Source organism: Conger conger, chromosome 8 (genome assembly GCF_963514075.1).
Source record: "Conger conger chromosome 8, fConCon1.1, whole genome shotgun sequence".
Taxonomy (NCBI): Eukaryota; Metazoa; Chordata; class Actinopteri; order Anguilliformes; family Congridae; genus Conger; species Conger conger.
In genome coordinates, this window is record NC_083767.1 from 58,344,317 (window position 1) to 58,366,183 (window position 21,867).

A 21,867-nucleotide genomic window follows, 5' to 3' on the forward strand; every position below is an offset into this window, starting at 1 on the left:
CGGCAAATTTATTTAATCTGCTATCTTTTGCTAATTTCATGTATAATCTATTACGTCATGGCATTCTCGCTGAGAAACGTGGATTAATAAATGACACATATATTTCGCAAAAGTATCGTCTGAAATGGGTCATAAACAGAGAAAGAACTATTTGAAATAGTCTGTACATTACTTAACTTCTCAGTTTTTTCACAAGAGGGCAGTAGTGGACCTAGATTGAGCTAGCAGATAGGTAAGTAGTTTTAATAGAGTTCTATTTCAGTCGACTGACGGAGCGAAAGCATGAGAGAAAATGGGAATGTTTCATACTTTACAGTTTGTGTAAAGATGTCATCTTTTTTTTGGTTTATTTTATTAGTCGAATACAAGAGAGAGTGAAGTCAGTTACCTAGATGACATCTGTGAAATAATATATGCCGTGATCTTCAAACACCTTTGAATGGTTGAATTTATGGTGACAATTCCAAGCATATAAAAAGGCAGGCACCATGGCGCTTGATGACGTGTATGAACAAATTCAAGGTAGCCTTACTTCATGGGAACAGTTCGCAATGACAATACAAATGCATTGCTCACTGGATTTTCTGCAAAAGCAGTCGAATGCATGTGCAAAGTAAAACAAATATCTGTCGTTTAAGAAAGGTACCAATATGTAGCATAATAATGAATGGCACAGTCAAAATATATAATGATGTTCAGGGCCAATAGCTGACCAAGGTAGCTAGAGAGAATGAAGTATGCTTTGGAAATATGAATGTATTTCTTAATGCACATTAAAAAGGCTTTCCCTTCGGAGTGAAAAAATATGATGATTAAGAATGATTGCAATTTCCTTACCGGTCGTTGGTGAATGTTGAATCTTTTGAATAAAAATGAAATACGTGCATTTTCCTCATCCGCTTGAGTCCTCTTTTATAAATAAATAAATACATTTAAAAAAATTAAAAAATTGAACAAACACTACCATCTACCGGAAATTCTGCGATACAGTCAGTATAGCATACATAGCCTACAGTAAAATACTTCGGTCAGACTCTATCCACTGATCTGTGAGAAGAGTAGGCGACACTAGTTGGACCTAATATTGGAGCACATTTGAAGAGTAAATACGTGTTCAACTCCTTAATTGACATTCTGGAGTGTATGAAGGACACATAACTTAATGCATTTTACATGCTGCCGTCATCTGTATTGCCGTGAGCTGATCGTGCGTATAACATAATGTGTGCACTAGGGGGCAAGAAACTCCAATATTCCAAACTGAGCCCTTGTATTCAAAGCCAGATTGATCCTATTGTACGTTACTTCCCCAAAATTCAAACTGGGGGAAAGATAAATTCATATGAATTAACAGGAGACAGTGACCAAAAGCCAAAAGGGGATATGCCTATCAGTGGGCATGGAGACAATCCATTTCAGTTGCACCCCCAATAATGTTTCAATCAGCTAAAATCCTAAGTGCAAGTACAAAAACGTATGATTGCGATTACATTATTTACGTTATAACCGGAAATATAACATGCGAATTGTTTTTACGTCGTTTTGACGTGGTGTTTAGACAACTTAGCCTGGACGGCTTCTCGTTTTGTAACGTGCATTTATTTTTGTAGTTTTTTCCCTGTAGGGGAGGGGCTGGAGCGCAAGATACCGGAAGTGAACGTCACTGACACAGGAATGGACTGAGAAAACAGTATCACGAGGAGAATGTCAAAAAATTTTCGCGAGGAAATAACAATTTATTCTGAAGAGGATGATTTGTAGTATCCAAGGCGACACCGAGGCATTGGAGAGGTAGGGTGGTCTTGCAGCGCAATCTCTGTTGTTGCAGCTAGATAGTTCATGTTTTACATCCAAGGCCAGATTTCGTTTCTGACTCTATCCAGCTTTGTGTGATACAGGTTACCCATCTCAATCCAGATTGTTCGGTAGGTGATTATTCATATACATTTTTTTTGTAAATGATGCACGTACAGATACAACTCGTAGTTGTTTCTTAAAACACGCAATTGTTTGAAGCTTGGATTGCTTGTGGTGGTCGCTGGTTGGCGATCTACGTGCTTTTCCTGACTGTATTCGAGTCCAAATGGTGGAGTTTGTCTACAAATTCTGTCAGGGCCCAGAGCCAGGTGATGCTGCTCCCTGGAAACAACCAGCTTGGAGCGAATAAGCAACTGAGTTGAAGTTGGCGACATGCGAAGGCACGTTAGATTGCATTTTATGTTATCATGACTACGCATTACACTAATGTTAGGCAGTAGGGTGATGCGTGTAGCTAGCTAATTACCGGTGCATACTTTATTTTACGTGCACTGATTGTTGTGTCCTATTATAATGTGGATATTAATAAGAAAGGTACCTAGTTTGGTACATGGTTAGTTGGTCGTCTTTTCAACGTTACATCAAAATATGTACATTAATGTTGCTTAACGTTTGCCCTATCTAGCTATCATTCAAACCTATATGCATGGCCTTGTCAGGCAAATGGATAATATGAACAACAAAATGTTAGCAAACGCGTATTATGCGTGAATTTTTATGTAATTCTGTAGCTACAAGTTTGGTAGATCGTATGATGTGCTCCAAGTTGGAATGAGGCTGGTGTTCTTTTGGGAATAAGCCGTAGCTTACTACTATGCAAACGCTATTGATCCTTGCTTTTTACGTCTTCAGAACTAAATTACTTTTGGCAGAATTGTTTAAATTGCAAATAGTTTACTAGTTTACCACTTCAATAATGGCGTTATTTGTATTGCTGTCTTATAGCAAGAAAATAAATAAATTTCGATAGTAAAGTATGCCACAGTCTATAGAAATTAATTTGTTGCGTGTGAGATCATTGTTCAGATGTGCAACACACATGAGTTGCGTGCGACGGCAATATCGCGGAGACGCCCCTCTTAGTGAACACCGTGTCCTTAAGATGATGCTTCGATCAAAGTAAATGTCTCATGGAAACGATGGTTTCATTAAAATTTCATGGATGTGATCATTTATTATCTATTGTAGTTTTCTCCTCTGATTTGAAATGGTCTCTGTTTGGCACAGTCGGATCTTCAGACGGTTCACGAGACTTACATTGTCAGATTATGAAGTCACTTAAAAAGTAATGGACACAGTAATAAAGTAATGAAGTCAGATGAACGCTCTGATGGATTCGGTGAGGTTATTCTGCCTCATCTTAACCGTCCTTTTCCCGTTTTCAGTACATAGGACATTGTTTTGAACTATTTTGTCTGTGCAAACGTCTTTATTTTAACTGTGAAGAAATTCTGTGTCTAAAGAAGGCAGTATCACATCAGTCAGGTGGGACAAACCGGTTATATAAAAAGCAACTGAATGAAATTAGTTCAATTTGCAGGTGTAGAATGCTTGTTTTTTTTTTTACGCTTTAGATGATTGATTGTGCTATTATGTTAGATGTATTTATTTATTTTTGAAGAGGAACGTGTTCCCTAAGGAAATGTTATTGTTTATAATTAGGGCCTAAGTACGAACATCGCTGTTCAGCCCCTCAGCTCCTCTTCCAGCTGAAAAAAGCACAATGTCCGTTACTCCATAAAGTCCCTAGGAGATCTCAGATGCAGGAGAAAACACTCCTCCCCATATCTTTAATTAATCTCCCAATTTGGTGTTGCCCTGGTCCCAACTGAAAACCTGCCCCACCACAACAGCGTGCTCTGTTCCATCTTCGGAACGAGCTCCCTCCAAACTCCAGGAGTGATCGCCCCATCTACTTTTTCAGGGCCTCCTCTGTGTTTGGGCCGGCTTCTGTGTCACTCATTTCTGTGTGTGACAGTGTGGCCCCTTTCCCTGGTGTAAAACCGCTCTACAGTGTCCCCAAGTTCACAGTTCACTTCAGAATAAAAATAATTAAACCAGTCTGCAGCAGTTGGCCTTCATTGACTTCGTTTGCGACACCTGAGGGCGGAAACAAAAGGAAAGCAATCATTTAAAATCCTATGTTTTATGTGCTTGTGTGTGTGTGTTTGTGCATTTGTTATCACAGTTGCAGTCTTGACTGTACTCCAGGGCTCTCGGTACCATCCAGGCCCTGGCACACCTTAGTGCTGGGCGAGGCGGTGTGCTGTCTCTGCTTGCTGCTCGTTTACGGTTGTGCGTTGGCCCTGCAGCCCTCAGATGTCTGCGTCTCGAAGGAGGGCAGAGATCCTATCGCTGGGTTAAAGTGCTGAGTCACACATGAACAACCGCCACCCAAACAGAAGGCAGGCAACAGCGTGAAGAGGGTTATTCTCCCAGCAGACTTAGATACGCCCATGTTGGGGTCTCTTCTCTGCAATATATCATATACAGGAAGACTGGCTTGGCCAGACGAGTATATATGTAAAGCAGTTTAGACCTTAACGTAAAGGAAGCAACTGGTTCCATATCTCAGTATCTGTAGATGTGGTTTTCCACCGCCTGCCTCGGCACTTTTTTATTGGTCTGGAGAAGTGCTGCAGAAGGTCCCGTTTGTTCAGATTCGGAAGTTCACAACAAGGTGGAGATTCTCCCCGTGTGGTGATAATGGGCACAGACCCAATTCGGCTCCAGCGCAGACAGAGTGGAGCGGGACTCCTCTTGCCCTGGGTGTCGTTGTGCCAGTGCTCATACCTGTTCTGGCAACTGTGTCTCGCTAATCCACCCAAAAGTCTCCTCTAATAATTGTGTCATGGCTCCAGTTATTTAGTGTAACAGCGAATGGATCTGTGCAGTGTCTGTTTTCACTGAGCAGGGCAACTCACATACACTACACACACACTACACGCACACCCCCCCCCCCCCCCCCCCCCCCCCCCCCCCCCCCCCCCCCCCCTCACATTTATGATTGTATGTGATACACAGGAAACTGGATGGAAAGCAACACTTCCTGAAGCAAAGTCTCCTCTCACATTTCTTATCCAGGGTTGTACTGCTGACACGCTCAACAGGATTCAGGAGGAGACTAATCTCAGTTTCTCTTGTGACTCTGCCTGCGTACGTGATCGGCACCGGTGTGCAGCCAGATAAGTCTCCTAATAGAACGCTGGTGAAATTGTTGCCATGGTGAGCTGAGGAGCAGAAGAGCAGAGAGGCAGGAGATGAGTCACCTACGGGATGACAGGCTCTTGTAGATGCTACCTGTGCCTGCTCTGTTGCTGGCTAAAGGAAAACCTGGAAGTCTGGGGAGTTGTGTTGTTATTTTCCTATAAAACTGTCATGGGCAGAAGGGAAAGCTACGAACAAAAGTGGAGAAACACGCTTTATATTGTCATATTAAATTTTATATTAAAATTCTTATTCTTATTTTGGCATGTGATTTTTGCCTCCTTTTTATAGATGTATTTGTCAATTAGTGATTTCATTTCCTGTGACTGCATGAGGTTTTTTTATCTATTAATGTATGGGATCATTTCATACAGCTGGTCTCCTGAATTAAGTATTTATTGACACCTTCAGATCAACATACATTTAGTGACTTTTTGAACAAAAAATTGCATTGTCCCGTTGACCTTTGCAGGAGACTGCCTGTTAACACAGGCTCGGTCAGTCCTTCTGTCACTAACGGTACTGCTGAGGGTGCCTGTAATTGAAGTTATTTAATGCTAAAAAAGGTTCAAAGAGGACTGAATGGTGAGTTGGAGGGAATTAGAGTTGATTTACTCATGCTAAACAAATCCAATTTCTCAGTTGGCTTAATCGAATTCCTTCTAGAAGGTTTTCATTCATTGGGTTAGATTGCAGACTGTTAGAACCACGCTTGTAGAATTGACTAGAATTACACAAAGGCTGCTATTGTCCTTGCCAGTGGTTAGAATGGAGGTTCTTGTGCAAGTGGTTTAGAGCAACGTATGTGAAAATCTTGCTTTGTGTTTTGCAGTTTCATGAGGGTATTGGATCATCCAATGGATAAAAAACAATGCTTGTTTGCATAAAATAAGTGCAACTATAGCAGAATTGTTGTGAAGAGCTGAATTGTCCAAAAACAAGTCCCAAATAGGCCCACATATCCAGATTGGGCCTATTTGGGCATTGTTGTAGTCAAAAGTTTACGCCGAAGTTTGCTTTTACAGTAAACTCCTGCATAACCATCCTCTACAGATAATGAGCTCAGAAACTTTATTCAAAATAAAATAAGCACAACAGCTGATCCCGTAACATTTCAAAAAGTTCAAAAGGTCCACTCTACAAACCAGTTTTGTTCACAATTTTGTGTTGTTTTCATAGCTCTAGCGTTGTTTTCATATTCCCCCACTCTGGGTAATCCATTTGCGGTATCCCCCAGTGCTCCACCAGGGGGCGATAATAAGAGCAAAGATAGGCCCACCACTCACCACCCACTGCCATAGATGAACCTCACCTGTGCTCACACCCCCCCCCCCCCCCCGACACATCACTTTCAGAGATGGTGTATATTCTTGATTGCTAGGAGAAAAAAAAAGTATTTGGGGAAAAGCATTCATGCTAGGAGAAGAGAACAAACGGGAGTAGTGTAGGACTCAGAAATGTATTTGGAGTGGGAGGATTGTGAGGAAAATGGAATTTCCGGGAAAAATGAACAGCACAAACGCACACACACACACACACACACAGAGGGAGAGAGAGGGAGAGTGTTGCTGCCTTAACTGCATTCCGGTTTGGACGGATGAAGTAGTGAGGTTTGGAAGTAGTGGGGAAACTGTGGTAGTCTCTGTCCCTCGGGCGTGGTCTTGGTGGGATGAGGCCTCTCCCGGCCGATCGATGAGAGCCGAGTGGTGCCTGCTGCTCCCTCGTAACCCGCGTGTGTCAGCGCGTCTCCGCACCGCACCACCGGGGAGGTGGGCTTTATAACTGGCTATAAGAGGCACAGCCACACCCAATGGCTTATCTGCCGATTTACCAATCCTGGCATTTTCAACATCGTGGTATATTCTAACGGGGATGTGCTGTGGAAACTATCCTAATGGGTTTTCTAAGGCGAACAAAATCCCCGGCGCGAAAGAGCCGCACTCTCTGCAGGAGTATATTTTAATCAAGGTCACTCTGTCTTTACCCTGTGATTTCATGAGGACAAGGGGGATCACCAAAATAAAATCTCTGCATTATTTATTTGTTCAGAGGGGGGCCGTATCCAAGGCAATCCGCCCAGCTCCGTTCGCCTGTTCCGTCTCTCTGAACAGCTGGGAGTCTACTCCAGCTTTCAAGTTAATTACCTTGACTGAACCGTGCAGTAGCTGAGCCCCCACTCAGGAATTGAACCTGCAAACCTTTGCTTAAAAACCTGAGTGCTATACCACACTGCTGCCGTTCAGAGAGTGCCCCTTATTTGCTTAATGGAAAAGTACAGTACTGGAAGTTGACCAGACGGGACTTGTCGGGGGAGTTCCGTCTTGTCTAATGTCAGGTAGATTTTTATGTTACCAACTCTTCTTTTTGACTGACCTTCATTGTGGTTTTCTCTTAATTGGTAAAATGGATGACGTGCACAGAGAGATAGATACATGGGTGTTTTAAAGGTAGGTGGGTTTTGCACTAAGCATAGCCTGCCGAGGGCAGAGTGGTTGAGAGGAAGTTATAAAAGAAAGAAGTGAAGCCCCGTAGCAGAAGAGGAGTGTTAAGCTGTTGTTTCTGCTGTGGCGTTGGTGTTTTAGTTGAGCAGGAGTTCTGGATGAGATGGCAAGTTTGTCTTCTGGGCGTGGGACCTTAAACCCCGCAATGCAGAGACATTACCACATTGCCAAAAGGCCCTCTTGGCGCAGGGTCCAATATCCTGCTACAAACCGTTTTTACTGTCTCTGCCTGGCTGGCTGTGTTTGCCTTAGATTTAACTCCAGTTGGTAGATGACAGGTTATATGATAAAGGAAATGTCTTGGGAAATGTTTGTATTGTAGGCTGCATTTATATGAGCAAGGAACACGGTCTGGCACGAGTCGAGGTTTTGGTGCAATCTTCGGAGTAAGATGTGGTCTTCTAGCAGTGTTAACCATCTTATATTATTGGAAAGCATTTTGTAATCCTGCTGCGGGAAAGCAAATTATTTTGGCAGTTGATGAAAAGATGAGTGTCAGGTCGAGGGTGCTGACATCTCCCGCCGAGCTGCCTGTACAGGATCGACTCAAAATGGATGCCGTTGGGGGTCAGCGCTGGGCTCTGTGTGTGTCTGTCTCCAGGGCAACGCGTAGCTAAATGGAGTCGGAGCAGCTGTTCGGCAGCAGCGCCCCCTACAGGAACAGCTACAACAGCATCACCAGCGCCAGCAGCGACGAGGAGCTGCTGGATGGAGCGGGCGTGGTCATGGACTTCCACACCACCGAGGACGACAACCTGTTAGATGGGGACGCCTCCCCAGGTAGGATACCTGGCTGGACCGGGCGCAGCTGCGGTGAGCTCCCCTCGACGCCGTCCCCCCCTCCCTCACCCCGCCCCCCCCGACGCTTGGCCCCATCGGCCGATGCAGGAGGAGTGTCTCTCCCCGTCTCTGGGTTTCCTGAGGTCATCCGCTTTCACGCCTTCAGCACAGCGACCCTGGGTCCAGCTCCTGCCGCTCACTTCCTGCTTTGTGTATCTGCTGCTCCGTAGTTTCCGTTCCGCAACCCGCCATCTTGTGCCTACCATTTTATACCTGCCATTCCATAACTGCCATTTTATACCTGCCATTTCATCACTGCCATTTTATACCTGCCATTCCATAACTGCCATTTTATACCTGCCATTCCATAACTGCCATTCTGTGTCTGCCATTCCATAACTGCCATTCCATCCTCACCGTTCCACACCCGCCATCTTGTGCCTACCATCTGTATACCTGCCGCTCTGTGTCTGCCATTTTGCAGCCGCTCTTCCGTAATACCTGCCGTTTCATTTCCCATTTCCATCGTTCAATATCTGCCATTCTGTACCTCCTACTTTATACCCTCTGTTCCATGTCTGCTGGTCCACACCTCTTTGTTTACGTTCTGCCCATTTCTCTTCCTCGTGGCTGTTCCTCTCATTCTTCATCTATCCATTCCCGCCACACTTCCCCATTAACGCTTTTCTATCCACACTTCCTCTTCTTCTGCTCCTCCGTGAGGATGTGATTCGCCCTCTTCCCCCCTCCAGTGACCACTGCTAACAGCTTCACGCACTGCTCTTACCTGCCTGGGATCATGTGACACGAGAGCCTGGCCAGGCAGGTTCGGCAGACACAGATATCTTTCCTTATAAACTCTCTGAGTGGTTTTACTGAATTCTGCTTAAATAAGGAGGTATGTGGCCTTGGTCTACTCATGAGTGCACCCTTAACAGAACTAAACACATTTTTTTTTTTCCTCAGCTTGACCTACATTCTGTTAGAATTTATCAGACACTTGTGGTCTTGACAGAATATTCTGGTAATACTGGTTATATACCAGTTCTCTGATTGTTCTTTAGATAAAAAGTTGTTGTTTTGCTGAATTAAATGTGATGTTACGATGTTGCAGCACTAGCGTTTCCTTCTCCGGCTTATCTGCTGTGTGTTGCTGAACACAGCATCTCTTGTGTCCATGTGTCTGTGGTAAAGGCACAAAGCATTTGGCCGGCAGTTTGTCAGAGAGTGATTTTCCCCACACTGAGACCACAGTGTTTCTGAATGCCCCGTGTGTGGATGTAAACCATTCATTCAGTCCATGAATCTCCAGGCTAACTTTAGAAAACATTTGACTTCCCGACAAATGTCACTTTGTAAGAGTCTGCACGTCTCCATTTACCCTGATTTGTATTCACTCTGTTGCATATTCTAATGAAATGCCCTCGGTGCCCATCCTAGTAACGTCTGAAACATCCTGTTTCCCCCCCACCTCGGTAGTGCTACTGAAATGCATTGGCATTGTGATCTTATTAAAGCATCAGATCGCTGTACGCTGCAGAGTGTGAACAAATGGTCACAATATTCACAATCGTCTCTTGCGGTATTTATAATTCATCAGAAATGCGAGGCTGTTATTGTGGGCGGTTGTTTTATTGAGCGCGGGGAGACGGGCCTTTTGTTTCGCCCGCGGAAGCGGCTCGTGTTTCACCGTCGTCTGGGAAATCTCCCTTTCCGCCCGACCGGCGAAACGCACCTCCGCCACGTCTCCCGGCAGCCGGCGAAGCAGCAGGACCGGCGTTTGCGTTTGCGGAAAAGAGTAAATCGGCGCCGAAAGGGACTGTCCCTTTCTGCCGGGCTTTATGGGAGAAGCGGCGCAGATGACGCTCGTGTTAAAAACACGGACGGGGCCGCAGGGTGAATCATCTCGAAAGCAATGTTCCGGTGCGGTCCGGTATGGAATCTGGGCCGTGGCAGTGCTGCCTATGGCCAGCAGCTCCGTAGCAAGACTCGGTTGGCCCTGGCTTCTTCTCGCATTGGGAGGTGGGTGTATTGGGCTGGGACCTCAGCATCTCTGTGCCCCGCCACAGACCCCCCTGCTGAGAACCCTGAGCTGCTGAGCTGCATATGCGGTGTCCTCCTCTGACTCCTGTCTGTGTGAGCAGAGGCTTGTGAACTGCGGTGTTGCAAGGAGCAGAGGCTTGGTTTGCGCACTTCAGTGGAGCCTTTGGAGAGAAAATAACCCCCGCAACCCAAAACCGGTGTCTGACGCACCGGTGTCAGCCCATGTACCGTACAGTCACCGGGGACTGGCCCCTTACCACCTGCCGAATCCACTCTCCTTGAGCGGGGAGCAACATTCCTGCCCTATCTCTGGAAGATTGCCTTCACCAGAATGAAGTAACCTCCTAGTCGCTAATCAGTTAAGGCTACAATTCGCTGCGTGATCCCTTCAAAAAGCAAAAGCCTGCAATTTGCTGCAGTCATTGATTTCTAACCGTACCGTTTGTTTTGTTTGCGCTGATAATGGTGGTGTGTTCATTCGGCGAGAATGTGGAGTAAATACGTGTGAATGCCTTGCTTTCCACCTCCACCACCGTCTCATTATTTGGTTGGGTGCTGTAGAATTGTTCCCTGTTCGGTTCTACAGAACAGGTGGCCGGAGCCTGATTAAACCAAAAACTCCCGTAAGCTTGACAAGCTCACTGCTGCGTGTCTCTGTAAGTAACACTGGGTCGGTTTCAGCAGGACAAACGTGTTCGTCAGCTTTCAACAGAATCTAGGAAGTATTAGATGTGGAAGGATTAGTCTTATGAAATGGCTTTATTTGACTCATGAGTCATGAGTCATGACCGCATACATTTCTGCAATGCCATAATAAGCTCAGGTGGTAAGAGCAGTTGTCTGGCAGTCGGAGGGTTGCCGGTTCGATCCCCCGCCCGGGCTGTGTCGAAGTGTCCCTGAGCAAGACACCCAACCCCCAAATGCTCCTGACGAGCTGGTCGGGGCCTTGCATGGCAGCCAATCGCCGTTGGGGGGTGTGTGTGTGTGTGTGTATGAATGGGTGAATGAGAAGCATCAATTGTACAGCGCTTTGGATAAAGCTGCTATATAAATGCCAACCATTTACCATAATAAGTACTGCCTTCTCACAGTGTCTTAGTTACTTCCACAAAAAAATGAAAGCTATGACTCGTGCATGCCATTGCAACACTGCGGTTACAGTTCACTTGCTTTGACTTTGAAAGCAGGACTGAGCCACATACCCCTCCCCTAGGAACACTTCAACATGTTTGTTTTTGGGGCGGTGGGGGGGAGGGGGGGGGGGGTCACATGACTCATGACTCAGCATTACCCAATAGAATGAGGCGGTGCTGGGGTGGGCGTAGTGGGGAGTGCAAAGGTGACCGTCCCGCACCAGGAAGGCCTCGCAGCACATCGCTGGTGCCTGTGCGCTGGTGAGGGGAACACGCCTCTGCAGAACTGGACCCAGCGGGAGCGCGGCTCCGGTACCGGAGGAGTCCGTTCCAAGCCTCTTGAAATAGCGGCTGACTTTCACGTGGAGCGGCGGGTGGGATAGCGGAGAAGAGCAGATCCTGTGACCACCACCACTCCCCCTCCCCCTGAGGTTATCTCCAGGCTGATCTACAGACCTGTCGCAGGGGGGGGAGCTGGCGAGCGGGTTTGGAGAGGGGAGTCTCTGTGTGTCTGAGGGCCTGGGGGGGGGGGGGGGGCTACGTGTTTCGTGCTATTTTTACACGCCCCTCGGGCTGTGCCACGTGTCGCTAGGCGGGTGTAGAGTTTCTCCCTCGCTGTTCGACCGCTGAACGCCCTGCCGGGGGATCCGAAGGGGCTGCTCCGCTCCCCACCAGATCCGGGGCCGACGATTCGACAATCGGCCGCGCCTTCGCTCTGCCCCCGTGGCCGTATGGTGCCTCGCAGGCCGCCACCTCTCGCTCGGACACCGACAGTTTGGGGAGGAGTTAGATGGGTGACATCATTCGGTCCTGTACCATATCCTGGCCATGACGGCATTTCTGTAAGGTAGGGGTGTCAGAACTTTCATCTCCACCACTGTCAGCTCTCCTGCCATTTTCTTCCTGTGGGTGAACTTGTTTTTCTCTCTTACTCCCTCTCGTTTTCACTCTCTTTCTCTCTTTCTCTCTCAGCACTGTGCACACAGTATAGCGGCCTTGCTGTCTCTGTGCGGTTAGTTGCAGTGAGGAATCGGTGCGTCCAGTCGAATGTGTTTTATGTTGAACAGAGCTGTCGAAATGGAGTGGAAGGATGAGCCCCACTCGTGGCTGACTGTTTGTGTGCTGTTGGGAAGCGTGTTTTCCTGTGCGTGGCTGTGCTGTCGAAGGCGTTCGCCTCCACATGCAAATATATTCTTGTCCGTGTTGTTTCTGCTCGGTGGGGTGGTGAAAATCGGAACCCCTTCAGGGGCTGCAGAGAAATGTCTTTCATTCCCTTGTTTTCCGCGCTGTGACAAGGAGCACTGTGTGCAGGCAGGCTGTGGAAGCACTCTTCATGTGCACTCATCCCAAAACCGACCTGTCCACAGTCCGATTTTAGCAGGGTGCAGAGGGTCTCTGTCAGATTGTGTGGCCCGTACAGCTCGGTGATGTGCCCACAGACCGGTGATGTGCCACACAGACCGGTGATGTGCCACACAGACCGGTGATGTGCCACACAGACCGGTGATGTGCCACACAGACCGGTGATGTGCCACACAGACCGGTGATGTGCCACACAGACCGGTGATGTGTCACACAGACCGGTGATGTGCCGTACAGACCGGTGATGTGCCTCATCAGGGTGAGTCTGCAGAATGGGTTCGATCCTGGGAAGATGGAAATCGCCTAGCAACGTGACAGAAATGGAATACAGCTAGATAAAGCTAACCTGGGACTGTACAAGACATCAAGACTGTGTGGAAAATCGGGGTATGCCTGTTTTTAGAATGTACAGGACATCAGGTCTATTATCAGAATATACAGTGCATCCAGACTATTCTCATATTGTACAGGGCATCAGGACTATTCTCAGTCTACAGGGCATCAGGACTATTCTCAGTCTACAGGGCATCAGGACTATTATCAGTCTACAGGGCATCGGGACTATTATCAGTCTACAGGGCATCGGGACTATTCTCCGTCTACAAGGCATCAGGACTATTCCCAACCTGCAGGACATCAGGACTATCCTCAGATTATACAGGGCATCAGGACTCAGGTTGTACCCGATAGAGTTGGGATGGGGTCTTGCCCTTGTTAGTCAGTGGTTACAGTTCAACATGACAGCACACAGCACAGATTCATTAAAATCCATACAATCTACAACCGCCAGTTTATTCAAATTTATCATGAAATAAATAGATCTATATTTATATTTATAGATCTATATTTGAAGCATAATTAGCGAGCGCTCTTTGCCTGTCGATGAAAGGCAGCGTAAGGCGCCCATCACGCCAGATTACCGCGTTACTCCTAAGAATAGAAAAGAGGCTCCTTCCCTGAGCCTCCTGCCGCTGCGGCCATTGTGTGTTCATCCAGCCAGCGCGAGATTGTCGCCCCTAGCAACCGAGCCCCGTCTGCTCGGGATCGTCTTTCTAGCGGTGACATCATCAGCCCCCACCCGTCGGCCGCTGCAGCAGGCAGAGCGCGCACGCGCTCACACGCACACACACACACACACACACGCGCACGCGCTCGCTCGCTCGCTCACAGTCTCTGGACGGCTTTTTAAAAATGGCAGCTCGGCTCGTCTCAGTCCCTGCAGCGAACGGAGAGGGGCCGGCCGCGCTGTGAGCTCCTCTCCCCGTCCGCCACCGTCGCCGTGGAAATGTCCGCCGACCCCTACTTGCCCTACGATGGGGGAGGGGACGAGATTCCCCTGCAGGAGATACCCAAACGAGGTATTCACGTTTTTCTTTTCTTTGCTGCCTTTCTCTGCTGGATTGAGCTGCTCTCTCTCTCTCCCTCCCTCCCTCCCTCCCTTTCTTTCTCTCTCTCTCTCTCTCTCCCTCTCTATATACACTGCAGCTGTTGTTGTTCAGTGAATACAGTGGAACTAATGGAGGAGAACGCTGTGACAAATGGTCCCCTTTTCTCATGTTTCCGTGGCGAGTTTATCTGTGTTCCGTGCTTGTGTCACGTTGGCGGTAGATGATTAACCTTGGCTGTGTCGCCCCGGTGTGTGCGTGTGTGTGTGTGTGTGTGTGTGTGTTCACGGATGTGTTGTGCGTGTGTGCGCACGAATGTATTGTGCGTGTGTGTGCACGCACGTATGTGTTGTACGTGTGTATGTGTTCTCTGGGTTCTGTGGGTGTGTGTGCGTGTGTGCATGTGTGTGTGTGTTTGCATGGATGTGTTGTACGCACTTGTGTGTATGTGCGTATGTGCATGTATGTGTGTGTGTGTGTGTGTGTGTGTCTGTGTGTTATACGTGTGTACATGTGTAAATTTTACATTTACATTTTAGTCATTTGGCAGACGCTTTTAATCCAAAGCGACTTACAATGTACATGTGTGTGTGTGTGTGTTGTACGTGTGTGCTTTCCGGTGCCGGCTCCAGTGACAGATTATCCTGGCTCAGCTTTAGCGTAACCGTTGCCGACGTCTCCATCTTTGACTGTATGTGTCCGGCCTGTTTACACTATTGCTGCGTATTTGACGGGAAAAACCTGTTGGAACAGACCCGCCAGGTTGCCTATGTGTGTGTGTGTGTGTGTGTGTGTGAGTGAGTGTGAGTGTGAGTGTGAGTGTGAGTGTGAGTGTGTGTGTGTGTGTGTGTGTGTGTGTGGTTCACTTGCAGTTTCTCACTCAGAGTAGATTTACATATACACCCCCCTCCCCCACCGCCCCTTCGTCACACACTGGCCTGGAAGATCGTGCCGGACCTGCGGAGTCACAGCGCCTCAGCTTTCATCATTAACTGTAAACGGATACCTCTCTTCCCTCTTTCTCAGGAAAGCACGAAGAAGGTCCTCACTTTGCAAAGGAAACTATAATAATCATCATCATTATCATAATAATGTTAATAATAATTATTATATATATATTTTTAATTATCATTAATAAACCATGTTGTTATTATTGTTACTGTTATGATTGTAACTACTACGTTCAGTTTTGTAGTTATTAATATTGGTGTTATGGTTTTGTTATTTTATTAGTGGCAGTTCAGTGAAATACTCCAGGCACTTGAAACCAGCAGAAAAATAAATTTCCCATGACTCCCTCTGGCTTTGTGCTTTGGCCATTTGAGTGACCTGCCACTCTGCCCTGCGCTGTAGCCTTGAGTAGCTAGCCACTCTGGGGCTGAATGTGATTTTTCTGTATTGCAGCACGCGCGTCAGGGGCCGTTAACACGTTTCCCTCTGACTGCTGCTCCTCCGTCCTGCGTCGTCCCTGCTTCTGTATCCTGGAAAAGGGCTGTTAAGAGTCTTATCGGGGGTGGGCTGGATTTAATCGCAGGCTAACAACGTGCTAACATACGGGGCTTATTGTTTAGCGTGTAGCGGTGAATAAACACGCTCGGTGGCGTTTCGTAAAAGTCGACGTGCTCGCGTTCGGCTGCGGGCGCTGCTGGTTCCCACGGCTGGTGTGGTCGCACTACGGCCTGATGGGAAGGCAGGCGGGATGGGCCTCCTAGGTTTGGGGCCGCCCGTAATTGGGTCACGTTCGCTCAGCTGCGAGGGGTCGGTGGGTGGAGTCGCTCGTTAGCGTCCCTGTATTTGGAGTAATGCCCGGTAAGCCGCTGTGAGCTGAGCCACGGGACCCAACGGCTCGACGGTGAAGCAGGATCGGCACGCCCTGCTCAGGGGCCGCTGCGTTAGCCTGCCCTGCGTTAGCTGAGCCGCTGCGTTAGCCTGCCACTGTGCTAGCCTGCCACTGTGCTAGCCTGCCCTGCGTTAGCCGAGCCGCTGCGTTAGCCTGCCCTGCGTTAGCCGAGCTGCTGCGTTAGCCTGCGCTGCGTTAGCTTGCCCTGCGTTAGCCGTGCCGCTGCGTTAGCCTGCCACTGTGTTAGCCTGCCCTACGTTAGCCTGCCCTGCGTTAGCTTGCCCTCCGTTAGCCTGCCGCTGCGTTAGCCGAGCCGCTGCGGTAGCCTGCCCTGCGTTAGCCTGCGCTGCGTTAGCCTGCCCTGCGTTAGCCGTGCCGCTGCGTTAGCCTGCCACTGTGTTAGCCTGCCCTACGTTAGCCTGCCACTGTGTTAGCCTGCCCTACGTTAGCCTGCCCTGCGGTAGCCTGCCCTGCGTTAGCCGTGGCTGTGCTACGCAGTTCCATCCTCACCGCAGTCAACAGTGTCGCACCATCTCTGTTATCGGTGCAGTAGCTCTTTTCTGTCTGAAACAGTCAGGTCATTCTCTGCCTCTGGCACAATTCCTTATTCTTACGTCATATACCTTCTCTTTCTCGCCTCTCTCTCTCTCTCTCTCTCTCTTGCTCAGTCGCTCTCTTGCTCTCTCTCTCTGGCAGTCTGGAGGATAGATTTGTGAAGCACCCACAGGTCGTCACCTCCGTGTATCAGACTAAATCAGCGACGTGCCTGGAGTTCTGCAGCCTGTGTGAAACCCAGAGACATCTTGCCAGCACACATCACTTAACCAACACGCACACACACACACACACACACACACTCTCACACTCCGAGCCTGCAGATTAGGCTCCATGATCAGTTTCCTGTCCACGTACCTGCTCACGTCACTCTTGCTGTGGCAGCCCACACCGTTCCTGCTTCAGCTATGTTTATTACCGTCATCTTCTTATCTGTAGGAAATGACTAACCGCTTACTTGCCTTTTAGAATATGGAACATGCTTAGATGTAGGGCGGCCTGTAGCGTAGCGGTTAAGGTACATGACTGGGACCCCTAAGGTCGGTGGTTCTAATCCCGGTGTAGCCACAATAAGATCTGCACAGCCGCTGGGCCCTTGAGCAAGGCCCTTGACCCTGCATTGCTCCAGGGGAGGATTGTCTCCTGCTTAGTCTAATCAACTGTACGTCGCTCTGGATAAGAGCGTCTGCCAAATGGCAATAATGTAATGTAATAATGTTGTGATTGGGGAAAAACGTGCTTCATTTCCTGTGTATTAGGGAGTCGGACCAGAGCTGACCCAGTTATTATTTCAGAAAACCACAGGTGCCAGAAATATTGGTACCGTAACAATTATTGTAGATGAAATCAAACCAAGTGAAACTGGCAATACAGTTTTACTTTAATGTAGGTAATCTCTGTCTGAATGAAAAATATTTTGTTGTTCAATCTGTTATGTTTCACTAGAGGATAAAAAATGTAACAAGCAAAATACCTTTGTCAATCATCAGCATGGGGAAAAACCAAAGTACTGTCAACTCAGAATACACAAGATGGTAATTGACCATCACAAGTCAGGTAATGGGTACAAAAATACATCAACGTTTAAACATGCCACTTAGCACTGTAAGGGCAATAATAAGAAGGAATGTTTGCAAATGGAATGGTTGCAAACCTGCCAGGAAGAGGATGTTAAGCGCATATTATCCCCACGGACAGTAAGGAAGATGGTGAGAGGACCCAAGGACCGCAGTTTAAGAATGACAGAGATTGGTTGTGTCTCGGGGTCACCAAGTCAAAAATAAAAACATAAAATGACACCTGCATGGCAGTAAAATCTTTGGAAGGGTGGCACAAAGACTGAGCTCAGTAAACAGAACCAAGCATCTTGAGTTTGGCAAGCGTCATTGGAACTTTGTTTGGTGGCAAAATGGAATGTATACAAGGAGAAGCACCTTGTACCCACTGTCAGATATGACGGGGGGTCATTGATGTTTTCCTGCCAGTGGTCCAGGGGTGCTATTTAAGATCAATTGCAAAGTGAATTCAACAAAATACTAGGAAATCTTGGCAGAAAATTAAATCTGGTCTTAGGAGTAGGTAGATTGTCCAGCAAGACAGTGACTCCAAGCATACATCAAAATCTGAACAGAAATGGTTCAATAAAAAAAAAACACAGGTGCCAATTATTGTGGAAGTTTTTTAGGGATTTTTAAATTTTTTCATTTTTATTTTTTTAATTCAAGTATTCATTAATGATTCCATTGAATCATTAATAAAGCACACTACCTTACACATGTTGGAAAATAAAGCTTATTTCAGTAACTGTATTCTTTTTTTAGTTTATACTTTTTTTTGTGCTTATTTATCAAGGATGCCAATAATTCTGAAGCTCACTGTATGCACTTATACCGTGATAGCTGCCCCATATTGCCAGGGTGCTAAAAAATGTATACTGATAATATCCTCTTTCAGGAAAGTATGGCAAGCACACAAGTAGAGAGTATCTGAGCATTTTTACTCATCAGCGTAAAAACTATCACGGCTGTTCCATGTGCTAAGCTTAACGCGGTTAAGTTTCACCACCTGTTCTTTTTTGCTGTTTGTGTTGCACTCCTTTTTTTGAAATATCTAAATGTTGTGGACCGACGGAAAGGAAAAGACCCAAGTGCCCTGTGGGTCGTGTTCCACTGAAATTGTTTCCTGTTTCTGAGAAACTCCAAGGAACAAAGTTCGCTGCTCATTGTTTCTTGTGCCGGAACTTGTTGCATTGTTTCTTAAGCCTGAAATTGTTATATACAATAGGCTCCATCCATTCTGTCTGAGTGATACACCCTCTAGTGCTGGTAGTCTTTTTGTTGAATTTTTTGTAGCTGGTGCCTTTGTGTTTTTGTTTTCTCTCTCTCTCCCTCTCTAGCTCACTGTTACTTTTTGTCAGTGCACACATTCAGCACGGCCATTTTGTTTGGGCATCACTGGCATATATTTTGTCTAGCAGAGAGTTAAGTGCTGCAGGGTTGTGTTGCTTGTTAATCGGTGTGTGAGCCAGCCTACAGATGCATCCCCCCATCCCCCCCCACGGCCCGATGGGAAGGCACACTTGCACTGGCAATTCATTCAGTACATATATTAGTGGGGCATGTCTTCTGATGCCAGGAAGCGGTGATACTGGGCTGTGATTGGGTGGAAGGCAGCCATGTGGTTTGGTGCTGGTTAATAGTGTTTGTAACCTGCAGGTTGTATTTCTGATTCCCAGCATCAGACTTGTACAAGGGGTGGGCTTCATTTGAAGTACCTTGACAAATATCCCTAATGAATGTTATTGGACTGCCTAAGTGCATCTCCGTGGCAAATGTGCAATATGAGCAATAAACAGGGATTTCCCATTCCCGTTCAGTAATGCATTCAGAAGGGACTTTGATCTGTGTACTGTGCATCGAGCTGAAATAATAACAGTTCAATGGTACTGTGCCTGCCCTTTCACCATGGTGATAGGTTAATTGTATTATCTCTGCTAATGTGTGCTCATTGATGTTAAACCTGACAGTTTTTGACAGATATATTGTATGAGGTGTGTGGGTGTGGGTGTGTGCACAAACTGTTTGTCAGTTTCAAACAGGTCATTCAGGGTTGCGTAAACTGTGGTCTGGAATCAGGTTTGTTTCCTGGCAGCAGGGTTCACAGATAATCTGAGTTTGTCACATGACCTCAGAGTCGTGTCATCGGCAAACTTCCTTTTCTCAGGACAGTTGTGTTTGCCACTTTCTAAGAATCTTCTGACACGTTAGGTGAGGAAATTAACCGGGCTGATCTTTCAGTTTCATCTGACTTTGGACACTAACCAAGTACTCTTGTCGCTGGCCACCAACTCTGATCTGTGGTAGAGCTCTCTAGGTTATTGGTCTGTTGGCACTCCCTCTTCACAAGCGAATCCATTTGGTTAGCATATGGTGATTATTGGGTTAAAATCTGCAGTGTGTTTACTGTTGTATGCTAGCGTGCCTGCTGTTCCTGGTTGACACAGCAACAGACCCTGTTGTAAGGGCTACCTGCGTGACTGCTAGTTGAAGCACTGTGCTGCTTTATAGATTTTCTAGGAGCTTGTGAGGTAAATATGTTTCTCGTTCTGTTGTGAACCCAGGGTCCTGGTGTATGGTAGTGTGTTTTCCTGTGTGACACTACAGCGTAATGTAGTTTGGCAGGTGAGTGACGGCACTAATATGGTCTAGTTGCGTTCAGTACCAGTGTGGATACAGTTTTCTGATTGGACGATTATGTGTTTGCTTTGTCGAGCAGGTCTTAGTTGGCTGCAAGTGCAGTAATCACCCCAGGGGGCTGTGATGTGAAAGAGAGAGTGAGAGTGTTTGTGTGAATGTGTGTATGTGCCCTTGTGTGTGCCATGCAAAAGCCTTGGCTATTACTTTTTGTCAGTTTTTTTTTTTTTTTTAAGATATTTTTTTAGGCCTTTTTCATCTTTATTGGACAGTATAGTATAGAGAGACAGGAAGAATGGGAGCGTGAGAGAGAGAGAGACATGTGACAAATGTCAGACGGTCGGATTCGAACCGCCGACGTCGCGGCTCGCAATGAGCATGCGGTCAGTGCTCTACAGGCTGCGCCACCGAGACACCCCTTTTTGTCAGTTTTCAGTGTTTTTGTAATACCGTGGTAAAAAGCTGCCATTGAATTGAATAAGGCCTCATTAAAGTGCCCTGATGGGATTAAGAAGGGTGGAAGAAGCCTGCTTGGTCCCGTAGGTATACTGTGAAGCACTTCCAGCATCAGCATTGTTGCATCTTCTTTACATTAATGGCATTTGGCAGACGCTCTTATCCAGAGCAACGTACAGTTGACTAGACTAAGCAGGAGACAATCCTCCCCTGGAGCAATGCAGGGTTAAGGGGCCTTGCTCAAGGGCTTGCCCAATGGCTGTGCGGATCTTATTGTGGCCACACTGGGAATCGAACCACCGACCTTGCAGGTCCCAGTCATTTACCTTAACCACTATGCTACAGGCCGCCCTGCTGAAGGCCCGGCTTCTTCAGTCACTACGAGACGGCCACTGAGTCATGGTGACAATCGGAAGACTCCGATGATGAAGACTTTGATGAAGGCTGTGCAGCCTGTCACACGTGTCTAGGGCTCTAAACGAGCGCCTTAATCACCCGGCCCGAACAGTTCTCCCCGCTGTTTATTCTCGGCGTCTCGTTAGCGTTACCGTTAGCGCTTCGTACTCGGGAGCACCGCCGTCAGTGACCGTTCCATGATCGTCCCTCATCAGTACGCGGCTGAGACGTCTGAAGTGCTTTTGAGATGAAATGCATAATGATTTGGGTGCAGGTTGGTTGTGGGCGTTACTGCTGCTAGCCTGGTTGGGAGCTGTGGTGGTGGAGGGACGGAGCCCGCTCAAAAGCAGGACTGCTGTGCTCTAATGCCTGGGAGGCTGTTCTCCTGTAAAAAAAAGAAAAAAAAAACGTTTTTGCATACTATGTAAAAATGCTGTTTATGTAAAAAAAAAAAAGAAGAAATATCATAATAATAAAAAAAAGTCAGAGCATCTGCTCTTGTGTAAGTATATTGTGTAACAACATCTGCTATATGCCAGTCATGTAATGTGATATATGCTCACTAAGCACTGTATTAGGAACACCTGTGCACCTACTTATTCCTACGATTATCTAATCAGTTCTCCACGGATGGCTGAGGGCCCCAGACACAGTTACTGCACCAGGCCATAGGAGCTGGTCCAGGCTGCGCTCACTGTG

At 47.1% G+C, this 21,867-nt stretch overlaps 1 protein-coding gene across 11 annotated transcripts in view; it reads left to right on the forward strand.

Annotated features, from left to right (window-relative positions):
• Positions 1–1,657: 1,657 nt before the first annotated feature.
• clcn3 (chloride channel 3) overlaps positions 1,658–21,867 on the forward strand; it is a 46,788-nt gene continuing 26,578 nt past the window's right edge. For 3 of the 11 annotated variants that reach the window (XM_061250924.1, XM_061250930.1, XM_061250931.1), the window contains exons 1-3: positions 1,658–1,791; positions 4,903–5,071; positions 8,128–8,339. In XM_061250924.1, coding sequence (XP_061106908.1) covers positions 8,144–8,339 — 196 coding nt within the window. In that variant the 5' untranslated portion in view covers positions 1,658–1,791; positions 4,903–5,071; positions 8,128–8,143. The other 8 variants (XM_061250928.1, XM_061250932.1, XM_061250929.1 and 5 more) reach the window with 6 other exon arrangements.